We start from the raw sequence: 21,245 nt of genomic DNA on the forward strand, positions 1-21,245 counted from the left end.
ACCTTTCCTCTGCTGAATATTTGACCCTTAGTCCCACTCCCTTATTGCGCTGTTGTTACAACCGTTGCTCACTTTGACACTTTAAAGTTTATGATACCGTCAAACCAAAGTTTTGTTTTTTTAATTTTTCTAATAATAAAGTCGTAATGTGTTTCTTTTCCTAGCCTCTCTACTGGGACTGAATCTGGTATTAAACTTGAATCGCTATCACACAAACGAGACTCATGGCAATGGCACCAACGCCTGTCATTGATTTATGGGGCTTTGTTTAATGTTTGTAATTTTATTTTATTTCCACCCCAAGGCTCCAACTGCCTGCATTAAGATTCACTTCAAGTGTTGAGCGTTGGAGGCTCTGGTAAAATAATTGTCATGAAGCCACGTATCACCAATTTGTAGTCAGCATGAGTCGTCTCTTTTCTGCCTTGTTAAAATAACAAGACATTTTCACTTATTTTTAGTTGCTAATGTAAAAAAGCTCAAAGTAATTATCTTGGCCTTACCTGCTGTGTACTAAACAATGAATACGTTGAACAAGTGGACTGACTGATGTTTAGTTTTGATACTTTGATATTCAATGTTTATTAGGTAAAACAATAAACATCTGGTAAAACAAAGTTTTACCAGATCACTTTTTGTCTTGTTCATATTGACATTGTCAATCGCTGCACATTTAGGAGTCGCATACTTTTTCACAATTTTGATGTTTTTTCTATTTTCAGGAATAGTGTTTGAACTGTTGTAATTTTCTTACCTGTGTACCCTTTGTTCTTTGGTTATTCCGTTTTTAAACAAAATCAAAATAACAAACTGTGTGGTTATTTCATTTTACAAACTTAAATACCAACAATGTCACCTGTGACCCCTGGGTAATAAGTTTCGGTGTCACCCGAGGTTTGTTTCCTACAGAATTTTCTCGCGGGAACATGAGGATTCTGAGTGACATGACGCTCTGGTGGTCATTTGAGATTCATAGAACCGTTTTACATTCGTAACTTTCATTCTATTTCATCCCTGCTGACAGCCAGAGGCGGTGCTTAAAGCATGAATGACTTATACTAGCGTATCCACGAGGAATCACAGACACCAACCTTACTGAGAAGCCTCCAAAGATTGAAGGACCACGCCCAGTGGATGAGGAGTAGCAACATCCACAGTGTAGAATCTGGAGAATGTGCATGGTGTCATCTATGAGGCAGCAGCACATATTTCCTCCAGGGGCACTCACTTAAGGACAGCCCAAGATGGAGATACACTCCTGGTAGAATGATAACGCACACCCAATGGTATAGGGTGGCTTGACACCTGATATGAATGGTGAATAGTATTTACAATCCAGTGAGATAAGCGCTGCTTGGAGAGAGCAGAGCCTTTGTTGGGACCCTCATAACAAACAAAAAGCTTTGGAGATGTCCGAGTGGCTGCAGTGCTTTCAATATAAAATCTCAGTGTCCTGACTGGACACAAGAGCTTTGATTTGTTCCCATCTTCTCCCAATGGGGGATCATATTGTGCAAGCCTTATAGGCTGATTAAAATTTGAACTGGACAGCACCTTGGGAATAAAAGCAGTGTTCGGCCATAACTTCACACCTGTACCATCTGGGTGGGGGGACTCCATGTGGGGACTGAGCACAGCACTGGGTCCTCCCTATGGTTTTCGCGCCACTCCACAAATAACTTCCATCCGTTAGCATACTGTAGCCGAGTGGACTGCGCTCTGGTATTCTGCCTGACAGGTTCTGCACATCTGATCAGTAGTGATTAAGGCCTTTCAGTGGCCAAACACATAAGTGAAGGTGGTGGGGATTGGGATGCCAAACCTGGGGCAGACAATGTGGAACGCTGAAACAGAATTTGCGCAGCAGGGGGAACCATGTCCGAGCTGGCCAGAAGGTGGCCACCAGTACCAACATGTGGCCCTCCTGAAGAACTGTCTGAAGTGTTGGCAAAATCAGAGGTAGCGGTGGAAAGGTATAAAGGAGGCCCTTTGGCCAAGGGTGAGCCAAGGAGTTTTCAATATGTCCAGCCCGTGCACCAGCATTATAGGACTTCACGAGGAGGTTGTCAGTTACTCGACATTGAGGTCGAGGGCACCTTACCGATGGCCAAAGAGTTTCCTCTGGTGACACAATGAGGGATGCTATGGCCGGCTCAACTTCGGGCATCTGCTCCAGGCCGGCTCCTGCAGCATCGTACATGGCTGACAGAGTTCGGCCATCCGCCGAAAGCCGAGAGAGAGCACTCGTATCCCTCCAGTAAGCATGGAGCTCTCTCAAATTGTCCCTTCAAGTGGGGACGGAAAAGACGGATGAGCGCTGACTGCACTTGAAAAAGGCGTTCCCGGAGGCTCACTGAGCCTGCTGGGTTATTTGGGTTATCCACTGTCTTGCTTAGCAAGCTCTGAGCTGAGGATGGTGATCCCGGCTCTGAAACCATGGAGGACTGATCACCTTCATCTTCCCGGAAGTGAGAGGCTGGAGCGGCCAGAGAGAAAACGTTGTCCTCCCTGAAAAGCACTGGCAAGGGCGGGTCAGTGGCCTCATCTCCTCTGCAGCAGTGATGGGGTGTCGCTATTGCAGGAGGGACCTCATCCCCTCCAGCTCTGCGTGTAAATGGTCCACCTCTGAGGCAAGCTGCCGCTCAGCTTTCACCTTCTTTTTGGGGAGGTCAATCCCAGTTGTGGACACACGACGGCGTCTCGAGCGCCGAGGTTGAAAAGATGGCAGCTGTCCGGGAGTGAGGAAGGGGTCTTCTCCTACCACAGGGGCTACCTGCTCCAGTTGAGACACCCTCAGTGCTTGAGGCATGTAACTGCAATTCATACACGGGTTGCCAGATAAGCCCTCTTTACGGTGGTCAGGACTAAGGCACCTTGGAGAGAGGTCATGGCCATCACTGACCTCAAGGAGGGCACCACAGGTAGCACAACAGTGGGAGCCCACTATTGTGAATGTGATAAGCTGAGGGAAGGTGTGCGAACACCATTTACACAGCAGGCACATGTCGCACAGCACCGGTGGCTAATGCTTAACACAAGGCTATTTAACGTTCCAGTGTAATAGTCAAAACGTGTAAGCTGAGGGAAGAAGATAACACACCTCTAACACAACAAAACAGTCAGTTGAGAGCTACACCTCATACATATATTGCTCCGTGAAAGCCTCAACACCGTAAGCGGGGAGCGGGGACGCGAACGCTACTTTCACCAGCAAAGGCTGCAGTTAAACCTTCAGTTAACTCAAGAATAGAGACAGAAGCACCAATAAACCTGGGGAAGAGGGCGGACACGCCATCTAACCAAGTTTAATTAAACAGGCGTTGCAGCCTCTGGAGGGCGAAACACCGCTGCTCCGACCTACATGGTCACAAGGCTCCACAAATATTTTAAATGAAAAGAAGAAACACTAAAACAGAAAAGGAAAAGAAAATGTACATAATTTAATAAGACTGTTTATTATATAGGGATTAAATACAAGCGTACACCTCAAGGAAAATATAATAGAAATGTACAAGTATCCAAATATATTACAGATAAATACAAGTATAATATTGTAATCCATCTACCAACTAAACTGTAAAATGATCTCTGATCTCTGCTGCTTGTGTCTCTGCTGGTTGTTTTACAGCTGGACGGTGACAGACTGGAGGAGAGCAGGTTGATAGAGACTGATGAATCCCAGCGGAGTGAGCACACGGTCTTCATCACACCTCCAGAGCTTCCCCCTTTGCCCGAGGGGGAAGAACATCCACTGTGCTACAGGTGAATAAACAAAACTGATATTAGGGTAATAAACAGGCCTGCATAGGTATAGAAACCTCAATACTGTACATTATAGTCTCAGTTTGGCCTGTATGACTTTAAAAAGTGATAATGTTTGGAAAATTACTTTGTGAATAATGAAGTATTCACTTCTAATGGCCTAATGGGGTGTGCATTACCTTAATACAGTCAAACATTTGCTTTCAAACAGCATAGCTTTTATGGTCACACTTTATTTGAAGTTTATTAAGGCTGACATTACGCTGTCATTATCAGTCATTAGAATGAATAAGGTATCATGAAGCTATGTTTGTATTTTTTGGTTTTGATGGAGGGATCTAGTGGGGTTGGGTAGGGTTAGGGTAACGGACGACACTTAATGACACACTTTATTCATACTAATGACAGGTATCATGTCATAATAATGATAACGTAATGTCAGCCTTATGTATACAACTTCAAGTAAAGTGTTACCACACACCCCAAATTCTCATATTTCCAATCATTCTGTAGTAAAGGTGCTCAGGTCCGGCCCGAGATAGCTCCTGTACAGAGAGCCTGATAATAAGCTAGCCTTTACACTCCTTTTTTTTTTTTTTTTTTTTTTTTTTTAAATCAAATGATTTAATGATTCTGTATCAGCACGTTAAAGGTTCAACTCTAAAATTGTACTGTTTCTTCTACAAATATACTTATAATGCTCTTAGGTTTCGCTCCCATAACAATCTTATGAATAAACCCTGTTTACCAAGGCTTACTGATGGACTGTTGGGGGAAACACAAGCCTACTCAGAGAGAACATGCAAGCTCAGCTTCAATAAATTAGGACTTGGATGCACAACTGTCTACTAGTTCTAGAAGCTTGAGTTGAAACGATAATTTCACATTTTAGGTACGATGGCTTTCCTGTGTTGAGTCTCGACCTCTTTGACCCCGTGGAAGGACTGAAGACTCACTCGTCGCGTCTCGCTGCCAGGCACAGCTGTCCCACCAGCCCTGCTCCCATGTTCCGACGCACCAAACAGGTTTGCAACACTGGCACCAGCACCTACAAAAGACAACACTAAACCCTTTGTTCTTTCCTGCTCCTCATGCTCAGATTGGTCATTATTCATCAAAGTTACATTTTTACAGCCCCCACTGTGATTAAAGTTGCCCATCTCTGTTCTAGATTTGAGACGTTGCCAGAAAACATGGTAGCAACAATTGGACTTTCTTTCTTACTAGTTGAAAGAATATATTAAGTATTTATGAAGAATCTTAGAAGTGTGAGGATCCTAATTCACTCCACCTCATTCTCTCTGAATTCAAATCATATTTCATGCTCATTCTCTTTCTCTTAAAGGAGATCAAATCAGCCCAGAAGATTGCTAAGAAGAACTCGTCCGTCCCTCAGCTGTGGTCCAAGTGTCTGCTCCGTCACTGTTACGGCCTGTGGTTCATCTGCCTGCCTGCGTACGTGCAGGTGTGTCACTCCAAAGTGCGAGCTCTGCGCACAGCCTATGACGTGCTAAGGAAGATGCAGGCCAAGAAGCTGCAGCCACCTGATGAGGTAAAGTCAGGCTTTATGTGCGGATGTCACGAGCACTGGTTTTCCCTTTTCCTTCTAAACAATACGGTATGTTTGGGGAACTTTTTGCAATCTTTTTTGTGTTTATGTTTATTACATGGATGTTTAGGTGTGCTACCGGGTGCTGATGCAGCTGTGTGGACAGCACGGTCAGCCCGTGCTAGCCGTCAGGGTCCTGTTTGAGATGAAGAAGGCTGGAGTTCATCCCAACGCCATCACTTATGGCTACTACAACAAGGTATCACACACACACACACGTTAAGACATGATGATGGTGATGAAGATGTGTTCAAAACAGGAAATTACCATTTTACACTGTGGAGTAGATTAGCCTTGTTTAACCTATTGTGTGACTCATTAGCATAACAACATATCAGTTAACTCAAATAGATTATTGTGGAGTCATCTGAGGAGGTAAGAGATGATGGGATTATAAATATTTGAGAGATTGTTTCTCAACCCCCCCTCCTCTATTTAAGGATGGTCGCTACATGGCTTCTCCTTCAAGGCTATGTTTGTAAAACAGGAAGAGCAAGAGAAGGTTTACTCAACTTCACAGTTCAAATCACTCCCAACCCTGCTCTTGCCTCCATAACTCTCTAAATGTTGTAAAGAATGAATAAAATTACACATTCTATATTGCTCTGTAATTCTAAAAAACTCAGCTAAAACTGTAAACAACTCAAATTCACAAGAAAGACCACAGCACACACATCAGGCCATTATATTCAAAGAGGGAAAGGTCAGCAAACTCAGCCTTTTTCTGTCTTATACTTCACAAAATAAATGCAGAGCTCTAATGCCAGGCACTATGTGAAACCACAGGCCGAGTTGAATCTACTGAGATACAGGTTGGGTATGTTACGTTTTAAACAACTCCACAAAGCCAGAAAATATACAGCAGCAAAAGTCAGCGATGATGACAAATTGTTTTACATTTTTTAATTTCTTAACAAAAGTGGCTTCAAGGTGCATAAACTCCATATTTTAAAGAATCCATATTGTATCGTCAGAGTGACACCACCATTACTGATACCCAGGCATTTTGCAGCCTACAAATCCGCCCAATGACCGCAAAGACATACATTATTTTAATAATTCCTGACTTTGTAGCCTTCCTTATTGAGAAGTGGCTTTATATTTGATGTAAATCTCTGTGTTTTCTTTAGGCGGACTACAGACTCTTTAAAACATGATTTATTGTCACTCAGTATCATATATTTCCAAAGTTTCACATCAGTTGTAGCCACTAAGGGTCTTACTTCAATCTAAAAAAAAAATAACAACGTAGGCCATGTTGAAGCTTTAAAAAAAAAAAAAAAACGTTATTTGTTTTGGGTATGTGATTTTTGGAGAAAATGGGCTGGGTCCAAACACTTTGTGTTCTGTGTTTCAAGCAAAACTTCAAATACAGTTGCCCCAACAAAAATGGCACAATCAACAGTACCTGAATGAACTGAAAAAATGAAAAAATGTATGACTAATGTAATATTAATTGTATAATAGTTGCAATGCATTTGCAACATGCCGGCCAATATACCATGCCTTATAACAAATGCTAAGTGTAGATTTAGTATGGACTGATTACTCTTATGTGCTCCCTTCACTTTGCTTGACATTATTGCTCTTTCTATGATTAGAAGTCTCTGCTGTGTTTGTCAGAGCCTTTACAGAAGGAGTAATTAACCCTGTTGTGTTCAGCAGCATACTGATGGTGCTTTTCTCAGGGGGTGCACGGATTTTATATTTGATGCCAACTGAAAGATTTGAGCGTGACTTGACCGACAACAGCTGCTTTGCTTTGTACGGTAGAAGATCAAATAATGCTGTAGTTTAACGTCTTTGATGGAGAATCCTGTAAAAAATCATACATTATAAAACACAGCTTGGTTTGAGGTTTTTATGTATTTCTTCACAAACAAGTAAAATGAGAGTAATTAGTTCTAATGTCTAAGAACATTTGGTAGTGAGTTACCATGTACTCAAAGTGTTTATGGTCTTTGTCTTTATCTTGTGCTCCTCGTCTAGGCCGTGTTGGAGAGCACGTGGCCCTCAGCCACCAGAGGAGGATACTTTCTGTGGATGAAGCTGAGAAACGTCCTACTGGGTGTAGCGCAGTTTAAACAGGGGCTACGCCGCCACACCCTCGTCACTCAGAGCCCTCTGTCAGGTACCTGATGTCACCAGAGTGTGAGAAACACCTGATGTTCTCTCACTGCTTAGAAATTCTGAGGCCATTGATTCCAAGCCTCCCATTTTCCATGTTTAAAGAAAACGGACAGAAATCACAAAATTAACAGCTATATTACATGGTGCGTAGTACCCTAACTTACATGTTTTGAAACAAAATGATACATTTTAACATATTATCCCCATTAAATATGTGACTAAATGTGCATCAAGTGTTTAGAACAGTGAAATTTAATGCAAAAGCTCAAGCTTTGAAATCTTGCAAGACCAACCGGTCACATTAATCACACAAGATTGGTGCATATCGTTTCCACTTCTGAAGAAAATTATGGTTATTTACATTAAATTATTCGCTATTTTGCCTTTTTGTGATGATTTTAGAATGTTTTTCAGTAGTTCTACGTCAAAGTAGAGAAAGCCAATAAAATGAAAATGGGCACACCTTAAAACCGAATTTGAAACATAAGCCCTACTGATTATTTTACAAGTGTCCTTCAATGCTTTATAACCACTTTAGAGATCTGTGTACAGCTAAGGACCTGTTGCATGACAGCTTAAAGCTGGGAGATGGTTCCTCAGACAGGAACCTGATAACTGAACCATCTCTGATAACTGACACTCTGGAATGTCACATCAACCAGCAGACTGGGAGCATAGTGCTCTACTGGGAGATCCAATTGGAAGCGAAGTGAATAAAAATCTACCACCTTGTTGTTTGTGGGCAGATGGCAGTGATCTGGATGCAGTGAGTCACGGCAGCCTGGATAGCTCTGCTGAGGCTAACGTTGCCGATCCAGGCTCCTTCACCGTCAGAGTAGACAACACGGACGATAGATCTAGCACAGGTAGAAGGACTCCGCTCTTCATCAGCTGCCTTCTTCTTTTTCTTCTCATCAGACACTTTGAAACTGTTCTGCATTTTTTTTCTCACTTCCTACTTGAGTTTTTCTCCTTTTCCTCTTTTTGTGCGTGCACACTATGGCCTTCCCTCTGGCTCTGCCTGTAATGGACAGTGAGATTTCTCCCTCACACTTTGAGCTCAGAAAAGCCAACTTTCACCCTCCCTGTCTCATGTGGCTGAAGAAGCTTTGATGTTCCTTCTTTAGCCATCTTTTCATCATCATTATCTTCCTTGTGTCTCCATGCCTCTGTGGTCCCACCCACTCTTTCCTGAACCGCCGTGTTGTTTTTCTATGCAGTCTTTCAGCCTGCTGATTTCACTCTTTCTCTCAGTGTGATGTGTCTTTGTCATCTAAGGCCAAAATTTAACCAGAAACACTTGACATTGGATTACTGGATTGTGGTGCTGCTTCCTCTCAGAGTGCTAAAAGCTCTCCGACCATACGTGGAAAACTCAAAGCCTGCAGGCTAAATTCAGCCCTTTTTATTTTAGTTTTGCAACAACATTCACAGGAAGAAACAATAAATATTAGCCTAAGCTTCATACAGTTCTGTCCCAGATCTTACTTACATCTTTAAATAATAGTTACGGCACAATATTTTTTAAAGGTTCAGTTATTTCTTTTGTTTTTTCCAGTCTGGACCTTTTGAAACCAAACTTGTCTGAATGTACTACAGCTCCTGGGCACAAAAACACGTGTCAACCTCAAGGCCCGAGGGGCAAATCCAGCCCTTAGAGCGTCCAATCTGGCACGCAGGAGGAATTAAAAATGAATCATTATGTAAATTATCAATTTATTCAGCCCCCCTAAATACATACTGTGCATTCAATAACATTCCACAGTATTTCCTTTGCTTATATTATGTGATGGCAGTCATTTTTAATTGCAAATTGTTGGAAGAACAGTCAATTTTTCCCAAATCCTGCATTTTTCTTCAAATTATTTTACAAAATTTCCCCCAAAAAATAAAATTTGGTTTGCAAAACCAAGGAAATGTATTCATTTATTTATTTGTTTATTTACTTACTTATTTGTGACCAGGACATTGATGAACAAATATGTAAATGTGCCAGATTGTAGCCACAGGCTAGCTTCCATCTTCCATTTAAGTGAAGATCTTGCAGGACTGATATCTGTCACTTATTGCTTGGATTTCGTTGGTGCCTTAAATACTTAGCATATGGCCATACCAGCCTGTCATTGTCCAATCTCATTAGATCTCTAAAACTAAGCAGGTCTGGGCCTGGTTAATAGTTGGATGGGAGACCACTGAGAATTCCAGCTGCCACAGTGGGGGACAGTCGCTCCAGTGGTATTTGTCATTGTGCCGAGTATAAATGTAGTGAGTGAGTGTTGGTGGTGGTCGGAGGGACTGATGGCGCACTATGGTAGCCTCGCTTAAGTCAGCTGTGGCTACAATAATAGCTTACCACCACTAAGTGTGGAGTGAAAGAAAAATTCCTTAATTCTGTAAAGCCCTTTGAGTGTCTATGATAAATCGCTATATAAAATCCAATGCATTATTATATCTTTTATACGTGAAAGTACAAACTAAGGATATGCAAATTCATGTTGAAATTGCTAATTTTCCCGCCTAAAATCTGCAGCCCACTTAAGATCAAACTAGTCCATATTTGACCCCTGAACCATAATGAGTTTGACACCCCTGTCTTAGAGGGAACAGATGGGATGATCGTGATAAATTCCTTTGTAGATCACCAACCACAGGCTCAATTTTTCTGTGCACATCAGTTCCTAGTGAATTACAGCCGAGCTGCTGCAGCCTCCTGGTTTATTAAAGTCTTAGGTTCATGGGAAGGATCAAAGAGTTGAGCTCCGGCAGTTGCCTGGAGACGCTCAGGCATAATCGGAGGAGTCGGCATCAAAAACGAGCAGTCAGGTCCATCAGCGGCTGTGAAAAAGTTTGCTTCGCTCACAGCCAGTGACACTGTGACAATCCTTTATCTCACTCAGCTCAGCTGCTTTTTGTCTGCTGCAACGACATCAAAGAGAAGGGAAAAGAAAACAAACGCATCTCTTTGAGTTTCTGTCTGGTGGAGGATTTGGTTATTTCTCCTCATTCAATCTGACACCGTTTTTTCAAAATATACAACTCGTGTACAACTTGTGCCTGTCCTACTTATAGAATCATATGATTTATCATAGCCAATCAGCAGTGATCAATGCTTATGGCTCTTCAGCAAATCTTAAATAAATGATAACAAATTATTAGTTAATCAGGGTTAGTTTTTTTTTTTAAATAAACATTTGTCCATGCACAAGAAGGATCCCATATCAATTAATTGTATATTATTGCAAAGTACATCACTAAAACTGATATTTATCTTCCAACATCCTGGGATTTAAATCCTCCATTTCTTTGTCAGACATGTCAAACTCATGGTCTGTGGGACATATCTGGCCTGGTAGAGCATCCCAATCAGCCCATGGTATTATTTTGTAATAAATAGAAGAGAAAACATTGACTTTAATGTAAAACTCTGTATATTGGATTCACATATATTGTGCCGTTATTTAAAGTACATATTTATGTGTCCAATAAATTGCTCTTCATGTTTTATCGTATCTATTCTTTTTCCTCTCTGTCTTTTTTTTAGGAGATCAGTCAGACCTGGGTTATAACTCTCTGTCAAAAGACGAAGTGCGAAGAGGAGACGCAGCCATACAGGACTCCGCCCCCGACAAAGACGACAAGAAAGAGAGCGACTGCAGCTCCTGTTAGTATAGTGTTTGATGCCTCTATCTAACTCTAAATAGCATCTACTGTATTCCCTTATCATCAGCTGTAATGTTATGGGCCACAGAGGCCCTACAAAAAAAATGTCTTTGGATCATAATATTCCAGCACATTAGTATAAAATTACATCCAAGTGGGATTTCCCTTCTGCTTTTTATTTTTGTTTTTCCTTCTGAGAGAAATTGTTTCTTTTTTTCCCTTCCTCAAACATCAAAGACCTTCCTGTGGTGCCTGTAGAGGGCTGAGGCAGAGTGCTATGTTTTATAAAGAGTCCCCAGTTTGAAGTTGTTTCTTCTCTTTGTAGTGTCTGAGACGGAGAGTGGGAAAGGAAGTAAGGACTGCCTCCCTCAGCTGGACCAGGAGATCACTTCCTCCTTCAAACGGCGCGGCATTGTTCGCAGCAGTTGTCCATTCGACGGTGCAGCCTGTGCACCCAAGGGCTCCGTCAGCGCAGGTGATCAGAGAAACTCACAGTGAAGTCGGTTTTAGTCTGGACAATGTTCTTTAAACTTTCATTTCCCTTCACGAACAAAACAAAACACAACTCTTCTCTATTCAGTAGAGGTAAGGTTAAGATCTGCAAAACAGACTCAAATGAAGCAAAGAGAATGGACTAGAACTGTGCAGCTGTCACGATCCCTTTAGATATAGGAATTAGGGATGCAACAAAACCAGATGTAAAATGGTTAAACCAGAATAATTTATTTATATATTTTAACAAATGAAGCAACTAAATCAAATAAACAAGTGGAAACAATCACAACTCTTTTGCACTGATGATGACATAGGTTTATTGTAAGAATAGAGAGATAATGTTTTCACATCAACTTTTTGTTAAATTTATAAAACATGATTTTTTTCAAAATAAACAGGGTTGTATCTTCAAACATGCAGGACAGAGTCTCTCCAGGCCTGGACATTTAGCCTTATTGAACTCCTTACTGCCACCTGGTAAAAGTATTTAATTACTTGTTCAAAAACAGTCTACGAAAAAAATACATCCCCTAATAATTACATAAACACATGATAACAGAAACAGAGGTATTTTTTAAAAAACTTGTCAGAGTGTGAAAATGAACAGACTCGGCTTTGATTTGACATTTTTCTTGATGATGCCACTGTACCTGTACCACACTCGGACATGCTTCGATTTGTTGAACTACAATTTTTATCTGTTTATCTATTATTTGTGTTCCTGTCTATGGTGCATGTCACTCTGAGTCCTCAGTGAGATGGGATCTAGTGAGGCAGGTATAGATTTTGTGGCCAACAGTTTGTAAGAACACTTAATTTTTGTTTTATTGAAAGCTTTACATACAGAGTGGCTCATATTTATGTTGCAGACATGGGCTGTTGCAGCAACCGTAAAGATCTTCTCTGTTTTAATGGCTAATTTTAGAAAACTAAAGATGAGATGAATAGCCAGCTTTTCACATTCATACCACATTAAATTAACAATAAGTATAGTACGAAAAAAGGAAGAATGCAAAATAGATGTTGTAGAATAAGACAGAATAAATGATGTTTTTTTTAATTGTTAAGGCAATTGCTTACTATACACATCGGCTGGGGTGTAAGGCTGGGCAATATGACGACATTCAAGATGGATCAAGTTTTCTATTTTGGCAATATAGAAAATTATTAAATTAAAAATATTTTATAGCTCATTTTGTATTAAAATACTCATTTTAGGAGTCACTGTTTTCGCTACTTCTCAGAACAGCATAAAAAGCATAGTCAGATGGATTTCTGAGTGCATCCTAACTCAGACCTTCCCCTAAACAAGCCACACTACAGAACTCACTCACACGTGCTGTCCCTTATAGGGAAAAAAGCCAAAATTTTGCATCAGCAAATTTAGCCCAGAATTGTCGCCCAGCCCTACTCGGGTGTATTGAGATATGCGACACCTCGACTTTTGCATCATGACTTGAGTTCTTTTATATAGGTTTTATAAGTATACACTGTATATGCTAAGAAAGCACAGGTCCTTTTGTTATTACAACATCCATTCACTCAAAATGTAATTTTTTGTATTAGCGGTGATTCCTTCTTTCTTCCTGTCAGGTCATGTTGCAGGTCTCCTCTTCACCTCCTCTCTGGATGAGATCGGTGAAGTCCAGACTAACAGTTTGCTGAGGAGACATCGGAGCGCTCTGGAGGAGGTGGTCGGCAGCAGCAGCAGCACATCCGTCCTGGGCCTTGGCATGAAGCAGGGTGAAACCGACCCAGACAAGATAGCAGGACACCTCGGAGCAGACGCCAAAATCCTTTCTGGTGCAAACTTCAGCAGGAGTAAGAGGCCTCACTCACTGGTGCTCTGTGGGATGAAGCGGGTTTCCTCCAGCAGTCAGAATCACTACGAGGAAGAGGAGACAGAAGGGCAGGACTCTAGTGATGAAGAAAGGAGTAACATGGAGGCTATTTTTGATTTGGAAGATCTGGATTTGGATAAGAAGTCGACAAGGCTAAAACCTCTGAGGAAAGCTGTTGATTGCAGTGGCACAGCTGGCCAGGTGTGCAGAGGAGCTGTCAAACGTACAGGAATTCAAACAGGCAACGATCCTCTCTCCCTTCTGGCAGCAGAGCAACAGAACGATGACCCCGAGGAGAGCGAGACCAGCACCCCCAGCACCAGCCGCAACCTGGCTCAGGAGATCGAGCAATACATGAACTACATGGGCAGTCCTCTGAGCAGCCGCACGCCCAGTCTGGACCTACAGGACCAAACCAGCCCCGTCCTCCACTCTGCCTCTGTGTCCACCCCCCGCAGAGCCAGCCTGCCCCACAGCGCCCCCCTCAGGACGGCCGTTGTGCCACGATCGAGGACCTTCCAGCCCCCGTCGCCCTCCCGGCCCATCTCACGCCAGCGCCTGTGGTCGTCACCTCCTCGTTCCAGCTCCAGCACCACCCCGAGCCCCCACCGGGACAGTGCAGACAGGATGAGCCTGGCCACGCCTTCTCCCTCCTCCTCCTCCTTCACTTTGGACACCCTGCTTACACCCAAGCTGGATGTGTTCAAGACCAGCATGGTTTCTGCAGGGAAGGGTGTAGCAGAAAAGGCCAGTCGATGGTACTCGAGGTTTGCAACCTACACCACTCCCACCAAGGTATGGACCATCACTGATCTGTTAAAACACTTTGATGGGAATTAACAAACAAAAATTGCATCATCTTGTGTAGGGCGTCCCATAGAGCTCAGTCATAGGTTCACTTCTGTTTTCCACTATTGTCAATTTATTTCATGCATATGATGTTCAGTCATTAATTCATCCACAAATTAACACGAAAACTCAAACTTTGTATAAACTTACAGCTTATCTGTTCATTCTGATAAATTGAGGATGTGCAACTTTAAAGTACAAGTCAATCCCAAAACCATTTTTATCAGCTTTTATCATACTGTATATGCTTAGGTATGAAGTTAAGTAATGTGGTTTATTGATCCTAGTCCCACTCTTCACATTTTAGTTTAAGTATTTAAATTTAGCATTTTTAGTTGTAAAATGTCAGTGACTGCCTTCTATGGGTTGAATGCTGCTATTACAATAAAATGTTGTTTTTGGCTGAGATTATTTTTTGGATCAGCGACGTCACTAACCGTCACTGTTGGCCCCGCCCTCAGTGAGCATTGATTGACAGCGCTATGTGCATCTGTGCAGTGCTGTGGAGGTGGGGCTTCAATCACTGGGCATGTCTTAACTATACTAGGGGGAACGCCCATAATCAGGTCATTTTCTAAATTTCCCCCTTGTGGTAGATCAGAAAAAATCTGGAGGTTTATTTACAATTTAATATAATAGAATGAATATAATCCTGAAATGTTCATTATAGTTAATGATGTAGAGAACGCTGACATTCTATCATGATTTGAAACCTTATTAACTGGTTTATTATAAAAAAGGCTTTGACAAATCCCAACCTGTAAGAATTAGATGTGTTAAACAACATTTGGAATTGTTTTTATAAAACTAATAATCAAATTTTTCTGCGATGTACAGTCACTGTTTTAAATGTCTCTTCAGTAATTGGCAAAAGGTTTTAAGTTAAACAGGTTTCTTTAACATCTTTTGAATATTTTCTTTAATTCTTTCTTATATTTGTGTTTTAGGTATGTTGGGTAAGTACTGGTCAACTAATACATTTTTAACAGTTTTTTGTTTATATTTAGTGATTGATATACTAACTAATAATAAAATGGTTTACCAACCAACACTTTGTGTACAAGCACAGCTTAAGTCAAATCAAATCAACTTTATTTAGGTAGCGCAAATTACAACAAAGTCATCTCAATATGCTTAACAAAATCTAAAATTCATAGTAAGAAAAAAAAAACAACAACAATAGCCACATGAACAAGCATTTAGTGACAGTGGGAATAAAAAACTCCCTCACTATGTAGTGCAGGAAGGTAATTAGGAGATAAGCGACACTTGAGTGAAGACAAGAGGGAGGAGTCTACACATTCTCACACACATAGTGACAGGGCAGTGTGTGTTGAGACAAACAGGAACTCTCGACTCACTCGCAGACATACAGAAATTAAACTAAACACAGACCTACTGTGAAAAATAAGATTAAAATACTAAAACAAATGAAATTCCAAGTGGAAAAGAACCCTACTGGGACTTGAACCCACAACCTTACAAACTCAATTTTAGCAAAGTAACTGAGTGTGCAAAGAACCCCATTTAAAAACTATTGAAAATAAAAGTAAACGCTCACAGAAAAGTACAACAAATCATATTAGGACCAACAAATCACATTGTGGACGTGTAGGTTTATGTCAGCATTTTTCACCCCTAACCCAATACATCTGCACCCTTCAGGACGGCCACAGCGACCGTCTGAGTGTGTCTTCTCTTGGTGTCGATGACCTGGATTGCCCCTCCCTGCTGGACAAGGTGGATTCTGCGAGATCTCCATTAAGGAATGGCCCCGCCGGCTCCGCGGTGCCTCGAAGGAGTCCCAGACGCAGCCCTCTGCACAGCACACTGGACAGTCCGACCGCAGGCACCGGCCGACAGAGGCCCACCACTCTGTTTCCTGGTAGGAGAGAATACCTATTTAAACAAGAAAAAAAGATCAAACAAGAAAAGAAGCTTTTCCACAATGAAAATTGGCATCCTCACATCTGAGAATTAGTTTTAATGATCCATTTTGATCTGTTTTGACTCAGAGTGTCTGCTTATGCTGAAATGACAGTGGAGGCTTGTTTAATAATTTATATTCAGTCTCAGTCAGATTACACTGTGCTGCACTGCAAATCCACACACTCAGATATGTGTACACGAGGTCAGACCTGACGTGAGATCTGACCGTAGCGTACGTTCACGTCAGAATTGATAAACAATGAAACTTGTGCGAATATGGTCAACCACACGTCGTACGCTCAGATCTGAATGTACAACTGATAAATGAGAGCCATTGTGTTCTTATAAACTGAATTTTAGATTTGCTTTACTGTTCATGAGTAATATAAACTAATATGTGTGTGTTTTCTTGTTCCTCTGCAGGCCGAGCTCTCTCTCCTCCTGGCTTCCCTCTGCCAGACAAATCCGATGACGGTTCTTCACGCTACACCAGCAACACCAGCATCTTCAACAACTACGCCATGGAGGTAAAAACCCAGAGACGCAAGGATTCACAACACTTTGATTTATTATTCTGAACATCTCTGTAGAAATTAGATATATTAATGACACATATACTGTAGCTCATCAGCCGCCATTCATGCCTGTATCCCTTAATACAACAATTACAGATACAGAAAACTATTGGAACAGATTATTATCTTACAGTTCTAAACCTCTTATAAAGCGTTTAACAGTAAAAAATATATAAAAGCAGATTTGGAAAGAAATCCATAAAAATATTATCCTTTTATAAAGTGTTTTTGTAGGATTTTAATTGTATCAACATTGGGCCCATACCAAGCTCCTCCTCTGTCGCTGTGTGTTTCCAGCTGCTGATCTCCAGCTGTTCTCGCTGTAAGACGTGTGAGTGTCTGGTTTACGATGAGGAGATCATGGCCGGCTGGACGGCAGACGACTCCAACCTGAACACCACCTGCCCTTTCTGCGGAAACCCCTTTCTGCCTTTTCTCAACGTGGAGATTAGAGACATGCGAGGACCCGGCAGGTGGGAGAGGAAGAAGATAATCATCAGATGAACATGTTTGGTTCTAATGATCAAAGGACAAACTATCTGCAGCAAACAGAGCATGACTTGACTTTTTCTCTCTTCAGGCTCTTCCTGAAAGGCAGCCCGTCACTTGACGAGGCCACAACCTCGTCCTACTCCACCTCCACAGGGATGGACACGGGAACGTCCACTTTGTCCACGCCTTGTCCAACGACCGCCGTCTCCTCGCTTTCCCCGCGTATTTCTGTTCAGGATTGCTCAGGAAGGTACAAAATAGGGGTTTCCCAGTACAACTTTTTTACTTCTGATACAATATTGATATTGCAGCCTTGAGTGTTGGCCGACGCTGATATTGATCCGGTACGATATCAGCAAAAATCATACAAACTGTTTTTAATTTTTATTATTTCACATCTGTATTCATTGCTGTACATTTTAGTCATAAAACAGTCATAACAAGATTGAGCCATTTTAAATACAGCAAGACCTCAATACTCTTTTTTAGTCTCTTTTTTTTTTCAAAACTGGGATGTTTAAAACAAAATTAAGAGATGAAAAAAATATAAATACAATTAAAATACAGGAGCTCTATCATTGTTATGCTACTGTAATGGAACATAACAATGATTGCAAATTTGTGTTCCTTTAAAGATCAGCATCACTGCCGATATGCTACTTCTTTGTTTTTATTGATTAATTCAGACGTTTATTACACAAATGTAATGTTATCAGGTTTCTTGCCAGTTTAAGGTGTGGAAAAACACTTCCTCATCCTGTGTTTTTCCTCTTCATAGGACTCGCTCCACCAGGGCTCGAGGTATCCACAGCCCCTCAGAGCCTCGACACGGAGCGCTGTCCTCTGCCTCGCAAATGGCTCGCAGCGTCAGCGCCTTTGAACCCATGGAGGAAATCATGACGCGACGCGTCAGTCACTGCATGCCCACGTCTGGCAGCCTGCCAAGCCGCCTCAACGAAGCCACGGTGTGTGTCAAAGACTCAGCAGAGCGGGGAATAAAGCTAGCATCTCCAGCTACGTTAAAAAGTCCTGGATGAAAAAATGTTTGTCAGAGAATGTGTGTCAGAGCCGTAGATATCACCATGAATGAGGAAAATATTGATAAGGGTTGGGCTCAATTACATTTTTCAATTACTTCTTCAATTATCCATGTGCAATTACAACTTAATTATGGTCACGGTGAGCGTCAATTTTTTTCGCTTAATTTTTCCCCTTGAAAGTCAATTACAATTACGTTCTCAAATACTAAAGTTCAAATTCACTTAATCACAATTACTGAGCCTGAAATAAATAACCACATAAAACATAACCTTCCGCTTGTGTTAGCTTTCTGTTAGCATCTCTTATGATAACGGGTCAGTTTTGAACCATGTCTTAAATCAGCTGTAAAATACACTAAAAATATTATTCATCATCCAATTGGTGTTCATCTTTTAGTTATCTTGTTAGGGTTTATAATCAATGAATATATTGGTAGTAATATTTTTGGTGTGGGCGTCTGAGCCGTTTTCTGTCAGTGTACCCCTAGATTTAATTTAATTTTTAAATATTAAAATGATCCTGAAGAGAACTGACAGGTAGTGGGAAAAGTTGATATGAAATATATTTTAATAATGGTTAACTACATATGTGTAAGCCATAGAATGGTAACATTTTTCCACCAGTTTTTAGGGTCTTATGATAGTCTTATCTTATAAAAAAAATCCGAAATTTTTCCATTTTTATGCCTTACCTCCGAAAAGTAGGTGTTTTTCACATTTTTGTTATTCCCACCAGTTTAAATGTGCTCATCATATTTGAGCTCTCGGTAGTGTTTAGGGTCTTATGATAGCCTTATCTCAGAAAAAAAACAATACAAAATGTTTCAATTTTTAAGCCTAGAACTGACAATTTTATGTCATTTCCATGACAATTACAATTCCATAGTCAGCTATCTGAAATTAATAACAACTCAGTTATGATTACAATAGCGAAAAGTTTTTTCCACATACAATTATAACTATAAGTACATCATAATTGCAATTAATTATCAATTACACAATTAAATTGATACATAGTGTATTACTTTTACACACTTATTAGTTTCTGTATGTGTCTGACAATCAATGGTTTTCATCATGTTTGTTTCCAGGACGCCCTGAGTATGGACTGGCGCCTTCACAACCCTGAGCCGGTGACGGTTCCCTACCTGAGCCCGCTGGTGCTGTGGAAGGAGCTGGAGAGCCTCCTGGAGAACGAGGGCGACCCGGTAATCACCGAGGCGGACATGGTGGACCATCATCCAATCATCTACTGGAACCTGCTCTGGTATTTCAGACGTCTGGATCTGCCCAGCAACCTGCCTGGTCTCATCCTGACCTCGGAGCACTGCAACAGGGACTCACAGGTCTGAACCGCATCACGTTTGGCTGCAGATGGGTGTATGAGGGGGAATTAATAATCTAGTGTCTGTGGAGCTCCTTGGTTATTTACAGCTTTGTTTATTACTGTATTACATTCCTTGTGCTCCTCACCTGGAAACCAAACAGTCTTAGTTTAGAGCAGACATTGGCCACTTTTTATCTCAGCGGGGCCACAAAAATGTGTTTGTCTGATCTGAGGGTACATTATCAGCATTGAAGTCATTGGCATTTAGAATAATAACCAATTAATAAAGTATTAAAGCAGGAAAAAACAATGGGTTTGTGTATATTTGTTGTATTTTAGTGTTTTCTTTGGAGTCATTGAATTTAATTGTGTTATTGTTTTATATGTTAGAGTATTTCTAATATTGTGTGTGTGTGTGTTTTCTGAGTCATTTTGTGTGTTTTTTTTTGCTGTTTTGTATATTTTAGTTTTTTTTTCTGTATTTTAGAAATCACCTTGCATGTTTTTTGAGCAGTTTCATTTTGTGTATCTTTCTGTCACTTTGTATGTTTTTTTTTCCCCTGACAATGTGTTTATTCAATTTTTTAATTAATAGAATGAATAACAACAAACAAGAATTCACAAAAACCCTCCCTCCCTCCCACCTTCAGCAATACAAGATTATCGGCAAAGGAACAAAAACAATTATAATAATAATAAAATAAAATCACATATAATAATAATAATAATAATAATAATAATAATAATAATAATAATAAACCATAAAAAACAAGTGATCATAGATGAGAAGTAATATACAGAAAACAAATTTAATAAAAATAAAAATAAGGTAAAATAGCAAATCACAGGCCTTCTTGTTACTAAGATGGTGGTGGCACCAGTCCTTGTCTAGTCGCAGACAGTTGTCCGCTTAGGTCATCCATAAAGTTTAAGAGATGTGAGTCCACATCTCTTAAAATTCCTCAGCTTTGCTTCTGACTATGTAAGTAAATTTTTATAATGCTAGATTGCAAGACATTTCCTTAATCCACTGACTGCAATTAGGTCCTTCAATATCTTTCCATTTTAAAGCAATCACATGTTTGGCTTGCAATAGACAGAAATTGATAAGTTTGCATTTCTTTACATTTGCAGAGAAGCCTTCAGGGTAAATACGGAGTAAACATAATTCTGTTTCCACTGGAATAACACTATTTGTCAATTTAGAAATAAGTTTAACTACCTCATTCCAGAACATCTGGAGCTTTTGACATTCCCACATGCAATGAAACAGAGTACCAATTTCCTCTTTGCATTTGATACAATTGTCAGGAATAACAGGATTGATGCGGTGTAATTTAACTGGTGTAATATATATAATATATGTCCTGAGCAACAGTTTATACTGTAACAGTTTGCCTCTAGTATTTATGGTTTCCATTCCTCTACTTGGATGTCCTGCTGCAGGTAATTTTTTCATGCAGATAGATATGAAAGCGTGTTGCCTTTAGAACCTGCTAGTAATAGATCATAAAACCTAGACAGCTGGCCACTTTG

General features: G+C 40.7%; 1 protein-coding gene across 13 annotated transcripts in view; it reads left to right on the plus strand.

Moving 5' to 3' along the window:
* The window catches only part of LOC114480571 (C-myc promoter-binding protein-like), a 105,325-nt gene that overhangs the window by 71,038 nt on the left and 13,042 nt on the right, over positions 1 to 21,245 (plus strand). For 10 of the 13 annotated variants that reach the window (XM_028474877.1, XM_028474827.1, XM_028474885.1 and 7 more), the window contains 15 exons: positions 3,629 to 3,762; positions 4,655 to 4,787; positions 5,108 to 5,314; positions 5,442 to 5,570; positions 7,361 to 7,502; positions 8,248 to 8,367; positions 11,043 to 11,162; positions 11,487 to 11,636; positions 13,250 to 14,292; positions 16,012 to 16,231; positions 16,699 to 16,802; positions 17,148 to 17,323; positions 17,431 to 17,592; positions 18,121 to 18,307; positions 19,474 to 19,728. In XM_028474877.1, the coding sequence (XP_028330678.1) occupies positions 3,629 to 3,762; positions 4,655 to 4,787; positions 5,108 to 5,314; positions 5,442 to 5,570; positions 7,361 to 7,502; positions 8,248 to 8,367; positions 11,043 to 11,162; positions 11,487 to 11,636; positions 13,250 to 14,292; positions 16,012 to 16,231; positions 16,699 to 16,802; positions 17,148 to 17,323; positions 17,431 to 17,592; positions 18,121 to 18,307; positions 19,474 to 19,728 (3,282 nt within the window). The remainder of the gene's footprint in view (positions 1 to 3,628; positions 3,763 to 4,654; positions 4,788 to 5,107; positions 5,315 to 5,441; positions 5,571 to 7,360; positions 7,503 to 8,247; positions 8,368 to 11,042; positions 11,163 to 11,486; positions 11,637 to 13,249; positions 14,293 to 16,011; positions 16,232 to 16,698; positions 16,803 to 17,147; positions 17,324 to 17,430; positions 17,593 to 18,120; positions 18,308 to 19,473; positions 19,729 to 21,245) is intronic. The other 3 variants (XM_028474901.1, XM_028474909.1, XM_028474928.1) reach the window with 1 other exon arrangement.

The sequence above is a fragment of the Gouania willdenowi genome, chromosome 3 (genome assembly GCF_900634775.1).
Source record: "Gouania willdenowi chromosome 3, fGouWil2.1, whole genome shotgun sequence".
Lineage (NCBI taxonomy): Eukaryota > Metazoa > Chordata > Actinopteri > Blenniiformes > Gobiesocidae > Gouania > Gouania willdenowi.